This window comes from Charadrius vociferus, unplaced genomic scaffold, assembly GCF_000708025.1.
Source record: "Charadrius vociferus isolate BGI_N301 unplaced genomic scaffold, ASM70802v2 scaffold858, whole genome shotgun sequence".
In the NCBI taxonomy this organism is placed as follows: Eukaryota; Metazoa; Chordata; class Aves; order Charadriiformes; family Charadriidae; genus Charadrius; species Charadrius vociferus.
In genome coordinates, this window is record NW_009649724.1 from 506,055 (window position 1) to 520,403 (window position 14,349).

A 14,349-nucleotide genomic window follows, 5' to 3' on the forward strand; every position below is an offset into this window, starting at 1 on the left:
GGAAAGACTTAAGTAAGGGAAATAGCGAGACAGCTGTCTGCAGCTTAGGGTTCTTAGAGGCGTCACTGCTGACCATTACAAGAGGAATGCACGCTCCAGCCGCAGCAATAGCCCCTCTCCCTTCTCAACAAACGCTCGAGCAGAGGCCATAGCGCTGCTATTGCTGACACCTTGCCAATACTCTCACACATTGCTAACAGAGGCCACATCAAATCTCAGTGTCTGAGCAGTGACAAAGCATTCTATAATACTGTATGCCTAGGATATTTTATTACCATTGATTGTGTTTAACAGGCCTCAAGGAGCTGCCAGTTATATCCTAGCTGAAATAGCACTTGCCGTGCCCTTTAGACTTGCTCCAAATCAGCAGCTTTCACTCTCTTTCCGGGTGCAACCCCTCTTCCCCCAGTATTGCCACAGACACCTGCGTGATGAATTTGTACCTGCTGACAACCGCTGGCTGCTCTTGGCCATCAGAATTCATTCAGACTCCCATTCGCAGGCCTGCAGCCAGAGGTTAAAAATAACTCATTAAACAGGATGTCTCTACAAGGCTACCATTTTAAAGATAACTCTGAAATGATGCATTGAGCGCACATCACCGCAACGAGTTCTCTGTGCACTCTCTGATGGCTAAAATAATAGCAACCAGAGGCATGGACTATTTTGCTCAGTCCCATCATGCAATTTCTAGCAAGAAATTATTGCCCTTTCTTGCCAAGAAGGTGGATATATCATTGTACTTGATGCCAGACTAATTTTTCCTGGTAGCTGGGGCACCTGGGATCCACACAGTACAAGAACCACTGGAGCTGGTACCAGGGCATCTCCCACACCCCAGTGACTGTACTGTGGTGGGCTACAGTGGCTTGAAGACCACAACCACATCAAACTGCCCCCTATACAAGGGCAGAAATTTGACTTGTGAGTCACAGTCTGAATGAAGCCATGGTCCCTTGTGGAAATTACGAATATGCTCTGTTCTGGAGGCTGCTTTTTTCTGTTTTAGAAAAGTAAGCAACACCCCCACCTTTTCTTGTTCAGTCTTGTTGCTCACACCTCAAAAAATGTGACTTGAAAGACCCCACACTGCTGTTAGCAGCAGGAAACCGTCACTACAAAAAAATGCAGAAGGGCCCCGTGGAAAACCACAGACAAGGCCCTCTCTGCTGCCTTAACAACATGCACCTCCTGACGCGGGTCTTCCCAAGTGGAACCCATGCATGGAGGTTTTCCTTTTGCTACTGCTCCTCTGCAAGATACCCCACGTGGCACAAGCCCTGAGAAACCAGCTAAGGCACTAACCCTCGGAAATGGAGGTGGAATCAAGAGGGAACATAAGCCAGCCAAAGGCACTGATGTGCCATATGTGATGGTAAATCAGTTACAGCCACTCTAAGTTCAACAGTGCTTTCCCAGTGTACTGTGATTCTGTGGAACTCAGCCCACGGTGTCTCCTAGTACTAGGCAGTAAGGATAGACAGCAGATGTGTATCGCATAATTTTTCCCTTAACTAAAGCAGCATACATCATACTTACAAATTCAGAAGTAAAAATAGTGAGATATTAAAAGGAAATCTCTTCTACAAGCTTAGAAAGAGGAAAGGTCCATGCTGTATTTGCTATTTGTGGAGTCCCAAGCTGCATCACCGACCATTTTTCCGTGCCACCTCTGGCCCAGGAAATGTCAGGCGTGCTCAGCGCAAGGCATCCCATGGCATCCCTGTGGGAAAATACTGTCTTACAGGGAGACAAGTCCTTCCTCCGATTTGTGTGGTAAAAGATCAGGTCTGGCAAGAATGCCCTACAATAGCCTCATTTCTGGTATATTTTAAAATGTTTTTAAGAAAATGAAAAGTTTTTCTGAAGGCCAGAAAGATTCATTTCCCCAAACTGCAGTGCTCATCTATGCAGTAGGAACTTGCAACAGACAGCTAGCTAGAAGATAAAATCAAAACACACAAAACAGGAATGAAAAAGAAAACCCTCCTACTGCCTATTCACTTAACTCTGACCCAGGCACTGCTCTTAGTAATTTCTCTAGGGCATGCTTTTTTCTGGAGAATGCAATTCATTCCAGGTTATCAAATATTTTTTACAAAGTGTATTATATATCTTAGAATGTCTGGACAGAAAAACACACTTTACTGCCTGTCTGTAAAATGAACGGGGAGGAGAGAGAATGAAATTTCATTTTAGTAACCTGCGCCAGGCCACATTTCTGGATCCTGTCTTTGTAAGAAGTTTCAAAGCCAATTCAAAGCAGTTGCGGCATTATAATTTCTGAATAAAAAAGCCTCATTTTTCAGAGGTGCTGATCATTCCCCGCTCGGTCGCGCACACTTGTAAATCAGGTTCAACAGCTCCAGAAGAGGACATGGAATAATAAAAATTAGTTACAGGGAGAATGTGCATTAAATGGGTCTGCTATTAACTCTTCATTGACTTATGTGGAATAACGCTGAATAACTAAATCCGGTTGTGCTAGCAGGTGAAGATCACAAACCTTTGGTACATATCTTACCTAGTGACTGTGATGACCTAATGACTGCGATTTATTTATATCAGTACAACCATATTGGCAAGTTTCCTAATGTAGGAAAACCTTTACACCCTTGAAAAAAGGAAACTTGACACCCTACTCTGTCGAAACATTGTCGCTTTGCTTCATGTCACATTTTAATACTTGTTTTTTCCCCTGTCGTGTCTGGCAGGGGATTTTCCAGGAGCTGGCAGTGAAACCGTAACTCTAAAGGAAGGAGAGGACCTAAATCTCCGCTGCACCCTCAGCAGTGACGATAGTTCTGCCCGGCAGTGGTTAAACCCGCACGGGTTTGCCATTTTTCTAAACACCCAGCGGGGTAAGTGTGAAAACTGACTGCAGCACTTTCCACGTGGGGCTGGAGGGTCACTTGGAAGAGAGCTTTCTGAGCTCCCACCCGTGGCCAGGCTGACTCACCTGCTACCCAGCCGCTCGAGGTGGTTTTACATTCAGCCCCTTTCTGGCAGGAAGCTGATGAAATGGAAACCCCCACAAGAGTGGTCTGGCGCCACAGCTTTTAGCAATGAACTGTAGTTACCACCAGCACCAAGAGATTAGCACAGAAACCCACTCTCGCCTTACAAGAGAGACAGGAGTGGACGTGCCCGAAAGCCCTGCTACATTTCCACTCAATTCGATGCAGTGCATCAAGAGGAAATTTTTAGAGAACAAGCAACAATTTCTAATATGTGCTGACAAAGCCAAAGTTACAATTATTGTGTTCCCTTCCACTCCCCACACCTCATGTCTCTCTGTCCTGTTGGTCCTCTCTTCCTGTTGGTCCAAATTCTACAGCTCTGCAAGATGAGGACCGCCTTGGTCTTCCCCATTTGTACAGTACCTAGTTATTCAGCATCCCTGCTGGTTGAAGTCTTTAATGTTAGTAATGACTAGAACTTATCCAAATTACACTGGGTACCCAACTCCCACTGAAACTGCCCAGGAACTGAGGGTCCTCTTCAGTTGCTCTGAGGATCCCAGCCACCGGGTCTTGTCACCTGCATCAAACCAGTCCACTAATATTTCCTGCAAGTATTGCCAATATTTCCAAATGGAAAATGACATGAGTAACTGTTGCTCCTATTTACTCAGTTACAAGAGCAAGTGGGATGAACGTTCTTTAGCAAGTTTAAATGACTCCCACATCTATATATTAGAAACTGTTTCCTGTTGAATCCAGGATCCCAAGTTCAGTACTCTCAGTATAATGCGTATGACCTATTAGATTCAAATGGGATCAAAAAAAACTCAGTGCTGAGCCACTGACAGCTAATCAATATGGAAAACAGGGCTACTGCGACCCGTCCGGGGCTGCTTTGACATCCAGGCTTCCAAAAACCACAGCAGGCTATGGCAGGGGTTCCTCTCTCCAGCTACAGTCTATTAGTCTGATCATGCACCCAAGAGGTGCGAGACCTAGGATGACATCACCTCTCCGTCACTTATCTCTATTTTTGACACACACACACACACATATATATATATATATATGTTCTTAGTATTTTACACTGTAGAGGTAGGCGAGAGCAGCAAGAATTCCTACATTTATGCAAGTTCCCTACAGCCCTGGCTACAGCCACAAACATTCTCTTTCCACGCAAACAATTTTGGACTGAGACACTTTATTCTGCCCATATCCAGTTCTAAACACCTCCATCTTTTAATGGCTCTAGCCCTTTTGATCGTTAAATTTTTGCTGAGTTGACACAGCAATTTAATAACGTTAGCGAAGGAACATATCACTAGTATCTATAGGACTTGAGTGAACAAAATGGTATCTGTCTTAAATCACCTGAGGATTCAATCCATAGTTTCAACATCCCACAATTGTCCTTCAGTAAGACGCATGATGTAACACCCGCAAGGACTAGAGTTTGCAAAGCACTTGGACTCTTGGTAAGTCAGACATACTGAATATTTTCTTTGCAATACAAAAGAAAACAGTCCTCGTTTAGAGAGAAACCAAACTTCACACTGTGCACGGACATTGTCATTTTTTATTCTGAATCACCACTGTGAATCTCTGTCACATTGCTTCTCCAGTAAACCACTTTGTGAATCAGTTCCCTCCAGTCTCACTGTAGCTAAAAATATGACAAGGTAGTTCCAAGTCCTACATCATGGCTATTTCAAAACCCTTTAGTATTTAATCACTTCCATAAATTATAGCACTGCTGTGATTTTCTCCCAACTCTATATTTTAACAAGACCTCAACTAAAAAAAAAATGAAAAAGATAGTTCTTGAGGTTGTTTTCTCCCTAATGACTGGTGCACGTTCCCAGTTTCAGTTCAATCTAAGGGCAGAAAGTTACACTTTCTGTGCCACGATTGTGGGAAAAGTCCGTGTGACTTGCTGGCCTGATCCTCAGGATTCCCATAGGTCATCCAGCAGCATGAATGAAGCAAAGACTGGAAAGTCAAAAGAGAGAAAGGGGACTGTACAGCAAAGTACAGATATCCTAGGAGATAAGTCTGATTAAAATCAAGGTAATTAGACAACCCAATTAATAAACAGTTAATAAAGAGGTGCGTGTTGACCATAGTGTTCATTTATATATCATAAAATACACCCAAAGAGGGGCAGTGATATTTTCAAGGCCAAATAAAGGCTTGGGGAATGTCGAAGAGAAAGGTCCTCAGTTCACGCATCTATGCTCTATATTCAAAGGTCCTTTGACTTTTCTGACTACGTATCATGTCCCCACACCCCAATGTTTGCTTATATTTACCCACCTAGACATGAAATAACCCAAATTGCTATAATACCTGGGAACACAAGAATAATACCTCCTGAAAATAAAAGCGAGAAAAAAACATGTCATTTTCCCAGCTGGCAGCGCACACACCCCTTCTTCAGTTTACTGTGGCCTCTACACTAGCGCAGCACCAGCTAGGAATGCTTTGTGCTAGAACCGCTCCCTTAGGTCAAGTGTTGACGAACTAGAAAAATGCAACAAAGAAAACTGTCCTCATTCATTACTGCTTTGATTATCTGTCTTGCTTTTATGTACCAACACACGTAGCACGCTGGGTTTTATTTTCCTTACAGCTTTAAGAGATGAGAGGTACAAACTTATCCGTTATTCAAAGGATGAATTATCCATCCAGCTGTCTAACGTAACAGTGCACGATGAAGGCGTATACAAATGCTTGTACTACAGCACCCCGTTCAAAAGCAAGAACAAGACTGTTGAGGTATTAGGTAAGTTCCTTCACCTGCTTTGCTCCAGATGGGCACAACAACAAAGCCTCAACTCCCAACCTGCATTTTTGCATGCAATTGTACAGTTCTTAATATAATCCTGGTCTTAGCTCAGTCCCCCCAAATAATGCTGTGTATGCAGCCGTTCACAAAACCGAGTAGAAAGACGTACTATAACTGATTCTAAGTCTTCTTACTGCAGCTGCTCCTTCCAATCCAGAACTGAAAGTATCCCAAGACAAGGAAAGAAGCATTACACTGTCTTGCTATACCCAAGGATGTAAACCACAGCCTCAGATTACCTGGCTGTTGGACAACGGGATAGAGCTCCCTGGTAAGTTGTAAAGGACCAGGGACTGATGACTAACAATTTCTCCTTATCAGCCTTGGGCACTTTTAAAAATACCAGAGGGTGAAACACTTGCAACACATCAGCTGGGACTACCACCCACCCTCCACTGCTTTAGCACAACTTGGCCCCCATGGTGCAGGTTTGCAGAAAAGTCAGCACTAAATTCCAGTGCTTGTGCAAGGGAGAGTGCTCAACTGCTCTGCTCGCGTTCAGTGCGGAACACCACCACTAGGCACCAAAAGGGGGAAATTCCACTGAAATAAAATGAAAACAAAACTCCAGAGGCACAATTTTCAAAGGCCCAGTATAAAGTCAGTTAACAAATCCATTATAACTATTTCCATGTTGTAACTGGTAGACAGATTTTCCTCAAGCAGCTCCCAGACATACCAGCAGCCTTTCCCTCTCACAAGCCAGTTCGGAGCCAGGCAGCTCACTGGCGGAAGCAAGAAGAGAGCTCAGGAAAACACAGCCCACGCCACCCTGTGAGGTTCTCCCCAGTGAGAGGTCTCCACACATCTAGGGGGACACGTGAGGAAGAACAGAGCCACCACATAGCTCAATTTAACTTCTGTGCTATATAAATAGCTGCTTGGAAGACCATATTCTAATAACAACTACCTTATTAGCTGTAACTGTAGCACAGTGGAGTGGAAATGCACATCTGTATCAAAGCGTGAGGAAAATACCCATAAATGCAAATGTATTTTCCTTCACGTATTAACAAGCTCTTATTTGTACTTTGCATCATCAAACAACATATACAAAGCTTAGCTTCTAATCTCCCTCCCTGTGCTGGCTGAATACAGCTAGAAATCCAGACTAAGGAAAAAAATCCAGGCTGCCAGATACACAGGCGTTAATGCAACCGCATAAAGCCCTACACTCAGGGGAAGCAGCGTAGCTGGTAAGGGAGCCACATCAAAGCCAGGGCAGAGAGCTATCTGCCACTGCAGGGGGAAATGTGCTCTGGAGTAGTGCACGGGTCTTGGAAAAGCAGGTTCTAAAATCCCGAGCGGCTTTGGGAAGAACTGGGCTGCGTGCGACTGTCAGGCTTGGGGGAACACCAGCTGTGAAGTTATGAGGAGCTCAGGGAAGCAGTATGTCACCTCTAAGTTTTTACACACATTTTGCCCAGTGTTCTAGAAACAGGGGTTTCCTTAAACTTGAAACAACTTCAGTTCTGCTCTGATAAAGTATATTATTTGTAACATCACAACACATAAAGCCAGCCCTGCATTTCGTAACATCACAACACACAACTCAGACACTAAACACCTCCCACAACACATAAAGCCAGCCCTGCATTTCTCCACTTATTTTAACAAAAACTTAGGCTTACCTTTATCTCCTCCTTGCTTTTGTAGCACTAACCCAGTGAGGACTCCCTGACCACCCCCCTCACCCCCCAGGCACCTGGGAAGGCAATTAAGCAGCACAGGGCAGGTGGGGGGGGTCTGGTTGGTTGGTTGGTTTCATCTGTGGCTGGGTTTCAGAGGCAGGAATATTTGCATGCAGAGGTGCTGATTTCACCGTGTGGCCTGCTTGTGGCAGACACAAATTGAAATGCTGAAATTGAAACTTTCTGCATGTGCCTTTCTTTTTTGAAGGTGACTGGCTTTGAGTAACACTCCTTCTCCCCCTTCCATTCTCAGCTTTAATCACTTACTGCAAATATTTATACTAATCAGAAAATAGCTAATACATCTTAATTACTGGCAGCACCTCAGTTCCACCAGGGCTCAGCAGGGGCAAACCAGCTGTAATTACTGAGCTGCTACTGACAAAGATTATTTTCTTCCTAGCAAAAACACTTTGAAATCATTTTGAGCTCTTACGTGACCCTGCTGGGGATGGAAAAGAGGGTTGAGAAATACTGGTCTATGTGATACAGCAAGTTATCTGTAAAGGCTAATTTGGAAACAAGGAATTTCTTTCATTTAAGAAATAAGGGTTTTACCAAGGGTAACAGATCAAGAAAAAGCGTCGGTTTGTTTCCAGAGAACCTCCACATTATGAACAGACAGTAGAAATCATTGTGTCACCATGGGTATTAAAAGTAAACATCTGAAAAAAACTCTGTCTCCACCAGACCTATTCAAACATGTCTCTGTGTCACAGGAAATACACCTGTATTTTTCCATTTCATATAAATTAGTAGAAGTCAGTACTACCTAGAGGACTAGGAACTACATCAGCCAAGTTACATGGCGGTCTCTAATTCATTATAGCAAGGCAATTAATCTTTGCGTTTAACTACCCCGAGCTGCAAAAGGGGAAGAGTCAAACCTGCATTGTAGGGATGATGGAGGACTTGCACAGGATTTCATAGAGTTATAGAAAAGTTTATTTATTACAAACGTAAATATTGCACATCAATATTTATTGTTCATATTTATCAATATGCACAACTTCTTTTTATGTTTGGGGTAACAAATCCGCAGCTATTAAGACACAGATGCAATGCCCTTAGATATCTCATAGCAGAATCAGAACTGTTATCTCGGTCGAGCTGCAAAACAGCAGATCCTCGCCCTGAGGCTCCCTGCTGTGGGCCATGGATGGCTGTGGCACACAGCAAAGCAATTTATTCCATTCAGTAAGGACCAAAAGTGACAGTGGGTGTTTGGACACTTCGCCGCAGTCCTGCAGGGTGCTGCAGGGGAATTTCCCCATGGCAGTCATGTAAGGGAGCGGAAGCTTTGGGCTGAGCGCAGGAGGTGCAGCGAGGTCTGCACTTAAACAACTGCAGAGGAAGAAAACATGACCTTGCTGCCTTTGGACTCCCATGTAATCCATTTACACAATGAACCACTTGCACACAGCAATCATGCGCTGCTTTAGCACAGCAAAGTAATGCAGATTGCGACTGGAAGGTTTTTCATTAAATTGCTCTTGACTAGAAAGCACTTAAATGTTTTCTTCCAATGGGTGTATAGGTGACGCTAAGCACAAGTTAGAAGCTGATGGGAAGAAATGGACCACAACCAGCACGCTGACAGTCCTCGCCTATGGGCCCAATTCAACAGTCAGCTGCATCGTCCGCCACCGAGCACTAGGAGAAGAGAAGCTGATGGCATCTTTCCGGTTTGAGGACCTCCCTAGGACAGGTACTGCAGGCTCCTTCAGCAGTGGTTATCCCATTTTACCACTCCGAGGTGGTGAAAGTTATGCAGATACACATGCAAAGCTGAAGCCCATAAATCCATTTTTAAATGAGAGGGCTACCTGGGGCAAAAGAAGAGCTCCAAACTAAGATTTGGGGGCTTTTTTGTGCTTAACTACCTTGAAATTCACTAAACATTAAGCCACAGCAGCCCAGGCAGGTCAGCTCCCCAATGCTGCTGCTAGAATTCAGGTTCTGTTTGTCCTAAAGCTTTAAAGATAATTCAGAGTTTATGTTCTCAAAAAGCTGTGAGCTTCCCATGTCTTCTGCATATTAGAGACATCCACCTGGAAAGCCAGCAGGGTGTAAATGTACTAAATTACCACTGATGCTGCTTGTCTAATAATTCCTGGAGGAGAGTTTGCCTTCTGCCCATCTACTCATCTTTAGGACAGATCTAATTATTCTTACCTTGTTTTTCCTTAGATTGCTTGATTCAACAAATGGTTATGCTCTAAAATTTGTACTCTTGTTGGGTTTTTTCAGTGACAAATACAAATCCTGCACCAGCAGCACTAGAGGTGGATACACGTGTCTCTGAGAATGAGCAATCTACAGGTAGGCATTAATTGCTTGACCTTTGTTTAATTAATGCACAGGTCAGATAAATACAGCATCTACGAGAAACTTTTCGTACAGTGCCTTTACCTAGAGCTACTGCTGCAAAAGAGCAGTTGCCAGCAGCACTGGGGGATGTTTTGCTCGGCCTTCAGAATCACTTTGTTTTTTTCCACAGTGACCGCAGCAGAGTCAGATCTGAACACCAGCACGGCCTCCGCTCCAAGCTACCCACAGCACACTGATAAGGGTTTCACTTTCTTTTTTTTTTTCCTCATTTCATAATGTTACATATATTCAGAGGACAGGGAAGTTGAAGGTGGGAGGGTAGGACTGTAAGTCTAACCACAGATCAGATAGAGCACCCAAACAGTCTGGAGCATGAAGCATACCAGAGCAGATTCCTTTTTTCATGGATCAGTTCAGTGGCAAAATGCCTCTTCTGATTTTTATCTCGTGTTTGGGTGGTGTTCCTTTAGGATCCGAACAACCAACTGTCCCTTCTGCTGTACCAGAGGATCCAGCAGCTACCAGCTCAGCGTCAACACCAACCCAGCAAAACCTCCAACCTGATGCCACATCTACTTGTAAGTTTGTTCTTATTTACATGAATTTACCACAGCAAGACAGAAATGCTACCGAGAATGTTACATTCCACGTTACACAAAAGTGCGTAATGTAAAACCACAGCGTTTCTTACTTGTGCGGGGAGCCCTCAGTTTTACAGCCATGAAAGCAGACAAAGTCTCTCTCGACAGATGCAGAAGAACATGAGCATTAGCAGCAGCAGCCAGGCAGGCCAGTGTGGCAGCATGCTGGGAGCCCAGGCTGGGCTTTCCCTGGAAGGTTGCACTAGGTGGCACTGTGCAACAGCGGTTATCTGTGCATAGAGCAGGCTGCAGGTTGCAGATGCTGAACTGCGGAGTTGTGCCCAGCAGAAGGATGAAGAGCTCCCCTGCCCAAATCGGTTGGCCAAAACCCACGAAGGTGGGCAAAGGTGCCTGCTTAGTGTGACCGGCCCTGCAGTGAAAAATCAATCAGCTGTTTTACAAACACATGAACTCTTTGTTTAGATTTGTTTGACAGTGCTACACCGGTGATTACAAACATCACAGAATGGCTCCATCCTGATAAACAAGTTGTACATACGTTGATAAACATACATTGAATGCTTGAATCTTTTAACAGGACTTTCACTAGGTGTGCTTACATAGAATCATAGAATAGTTTGGGTTGGAAGGGACATTCACAGGTCACCTAGTCCGACCCCCCTGCCATGAGCAGGGACATCTTCAACTAGATCAGGTTGTTCAGAGCCCCGTCCAACCTGACCTTGAATGTTTCCAGGGATGGGGCATCTACCACCTCTCTGGGCAACCTGGGCCAGTGTCTCACCACCCTCAGTGTAAAACATTTCTTCCTTATATCTAGTCAAAATCTTCCCTTTTTTAGTTCTCTTATGAATGTAAAGTTTTGGTAGGCACAGCATGCATTATCATTTTAGTTTTACAAATCAGTGTTAATTATACAAGGATATATTTATTGTCTGTGTGCGTAAGAAAGTCAGAACTCACCTCTCTGTTTGTGCAGGGTCCGAAGTAACATCAGCTGCAGCAGGAAAGGAAGAATTGGCTGGTTCATCGAGTTATCGTGTTCCCAATGGTACGACTTCCCATCATCAGACGTGGGTGGCGATGGCAAAGGGTGGGGATTCTCACACTGGGTGACTGCACTACTGTGAGCTGTGAAGACAGTAAGAGTGGTCAAGGATACGAATACAAAAAAAATATCTTCCTTAAGGAAAAGGATACATGCTCATTCCTGTTTTTTTCAAGCAAGCAAAGCAAACTGGTGGACAGGGAAAGCCCCAAAATGAACAAAGAGTCAAAGGTCAGCTTTGTTTTAATTCTGCTGTAAATGGGAACCACCGAGTTCAACAATGTGTAAGAGACTCTGAGAATTTTCTGTTCAAAAAGCTTAGGTGGTCTTCAGATTAAAACAAAATACAGCATTAAGGAAGTGGGCACAGAGCTTTAAGTCAAGGGCTCCCAAAGTCCCTTTCTGCCGCAGTACCAGGTGTCCTGGACATCAAAGCTGCTGGGAAAATATGCATTTCTTAAGCATCCCTTTGACCTTCAGAGAAATACTGTTCTCCTTTCCATCCCTGCAGGTACTGAAACAACATTCAATGGCAATGTCACAGAAGAGGAACATTTCAGGACAGAAGCCCCACTACCAAGTGAAAATGTAACCGTGATTTCCATCATCACCTTGGGTACGAACTCTTTAATGACAGCTTCCAAACATGAAACGAGCTTCCTTACACCACACTGGTTCTCTCTGACCCTATGTCCACCTCCAAACCTTTTTTCAGTACCCTAGGGTAATGCGGGCTTGCAATCTTGGGGAGACACCACACAACCATATTTATCATCTAATAAAAAGCTAAATGTTACTGTTTGTTGTGTCAGAGCAGGAGTCCACCAATTTCAATACATTCTTCTTGTTCATACAAGAAGAAAAAATTTGATCTCATGTCCTAAAATTAAGTCCAGTAAGGGGACTTCTGCAGATGTTCATCTGGCCTGGTCCAGGATCTATAGTTCTTAATTACCAGAGACTCACGGGAAGCTATTTAACAACACAAACATATACCTGCCTCTTTTACAGAGCAAGATCTGAAGTCTGAAGGCATCAAAAAGAAGGATAATAATCTCCTGCTGCCGATCTTGGTGGCTGCTCTGATTTTTGTGCTGCTCATCATTGTCCTGCTTTTTATGAGGAAGCTGAAAAAAGCTCATGGAGCGTGGAAAAGAGGTGGGTGATGGCCCTGTCTGAGCAACTGCTGACACTGCTTTATTCAGAAAAGCAGGAGAGCTGAGGAGCCTGTTAAGCACAGACAAGACACAGCTCCTCCAGCCACTGATTAAATGTCCTTCTCCCATAGAGAGTGACAGTGACTTGTTGCAAACAACAGTTGAAGAGCCCTAGCCGCAGGCCACCCTTCAGCTGACACGAGGTGCCACAAAAGCCAACAAAATTGTTGTCTTGGGCACCTCTCTCAGGTGATAGGGATGACTGAACCCCCATTTTATAACTAGGCTCTCAGGATTTTTATGCTCAAGGTAGAGAGTGAGTAAGAGTCATGGAAAAATCTCTCATCATCTTAATTACATTTGTTTTCTGCACAGAAAATGATGTTTCAGAGCAGACACTGGAGAGTTATAAATCCAAATCTAATGAAGACAGTCCGGGCCATGAGAAGAATGGACACGGTAAAGAGCTTTAATAAGCATAAACTAGTTCCTCTTAGAGCATTGCTACTGACCTCAGCCAGAGTAGACTGCAGTCAATCTTACTGTACAGATATATTTGCAAATTGCACATTTTAAACCTGAATATTCTACACCCAAACCTTTCATACCCGGAGGTCCACCACAGATATAGCTTCAGCAAGAGTGATGCAGAACTGTACAAAATGAGAATCATTGCTTTTTATTTGATAGGTTAGATTGGATAATCACAATGAGTATATCTAGTTTTTAAATATAATGTACTGAAACACTATTAAAAATAATATGTGTGGTATGTACCGGGAATGCTACTGTTGTTAAACTGTCCTGAACGGATCTTAGCTGATTTCACCACCAACAAAATTCAGTGCTTTATCGGTCCTCAACCAGTGACTACTGACGGAGGTGGGTCTGTCACCCTCCTCACCTGGGGTATTTCTGCTCCACGTTTGTCTAAAAAAAGGCGGCTGTCAGCAGGTGAATAAGCCCAGATGGCAAGAATGAGGGAATTTTGCCAACAACTTTCAACATGAGTTTATTACATCACCTAAATGGTATTAAAAGAGAAGGCGGCTCATAATTATTGTCAAAATACCCTTTTTTTCAAAGATTTTGAAATACAAACTATTTAAACCGCTTCTTGTACAAACTAGTGCCTTGAGTATTGTGCAGCCTGCATTAGATCACATCATGCATCTCAGTCTTTGTTGCAATGGCTGCCCTAACAATTTCTGGGAATGCATATCATCCTTTATTGTTCTGTGACACTCCAATTAATATGTATTTCAAGCAGGTACACCACCACTGCCTTTACAAAATCAGTAATAAATGTGTGCTTATTTTTCAGTTGTCAATCAGAAGTCCAACATGCAGTATGTAACAGAAGGATACGTGGAAACAATGCAGAATAATCCAAGAGACAAAAACATCCCAATAAGTGAGAAACTGTTTGGATGTGGAAAGGAAACGGATGTATAGCAATGGCAAATCTGTACAACATGCAGAAACACCACTGTTTCTTGATATTGATATTACAGAGTTCAGATACCAGTATGATTTCAAGGAGCAGAAGTACAAAGAGATACCCTCAATCCAAAAGCCAATTGGGACTGCTTTTCCTTAAACAGTGGGACGGGTAGATGGCACCGGTGCTCCTAGAAACCTCTTAGCAATGAACACACTGATTTACCTGTAATCCTCAGGGGATTTAATTAACCACTGCCAGAAACAGAGCT

At 43.6% G+C, this 14,349-nt stretch overlaps 1 protein-coding gene across 1 annotated transcript in view; it reads left to right on the forward strand.

The window, feature by feature from the left end:
• The window catches only part of CRTAM (cytotoxic and regulatory T cell molecule), a 14,696-nt gene extending 604 nt beyond the window's left edge, over nucleotides 1-14,092 (forward strand). The window contains exons 2-13 of the mRNA XM_009890775.1: nucleotides 2,715-2,861; nucleotides 5,593-5,745; nucleotides 5,948-6,079; nucleotides 9,037-9,207; nucleotides 9,750-9,821; nucleotides 10,000-10,071; nucleotides 10,301-10,408; nucleotides 11,412-11,483; nucleotides 11,992-12,096; nucleotides 12,492-12,638; nucleotides 13,013-13,096; nucleotides 13,962-14,092. Of these exons, the coding sequence (XP_009889077.1) occupies nucleotides 2,715-2,861; nucleotides 5,593-5,745; nucleotides 5,948-6,079; nucleotides 9,037-9,207; nucleotides 9,750-9,821; nucleotides 10,000-10,071; nucleotides 10,301-10,408; nucleotides 11,412-11,483; nucleotides 11,992-12,096; nucleotides 12,492-12,638; nucleotides 13,013-13,096; nucleotides 13,962-14,092 (1,394 nt within the window). The remainder of the gene's footprint in view (nucleotides 1-2,714; nucleotides 2,862-5,592; nucleotides 5,746-5,947; nucleotides 6,080-9,036; nucleotides 9,208-9,749; nucleotides 9,822-9,999; nucleotides 10,072-10,300; nucleotides 10,409-11,411; nucleotides 11,484-11,991; nucleotides 12,097-12,491; nucleotides 12,639-13,012; nucleotides 13,097-13,961) is intronic.
• Nucleotides 14,093-14,349: the final 257 nt, after the last annotated feature.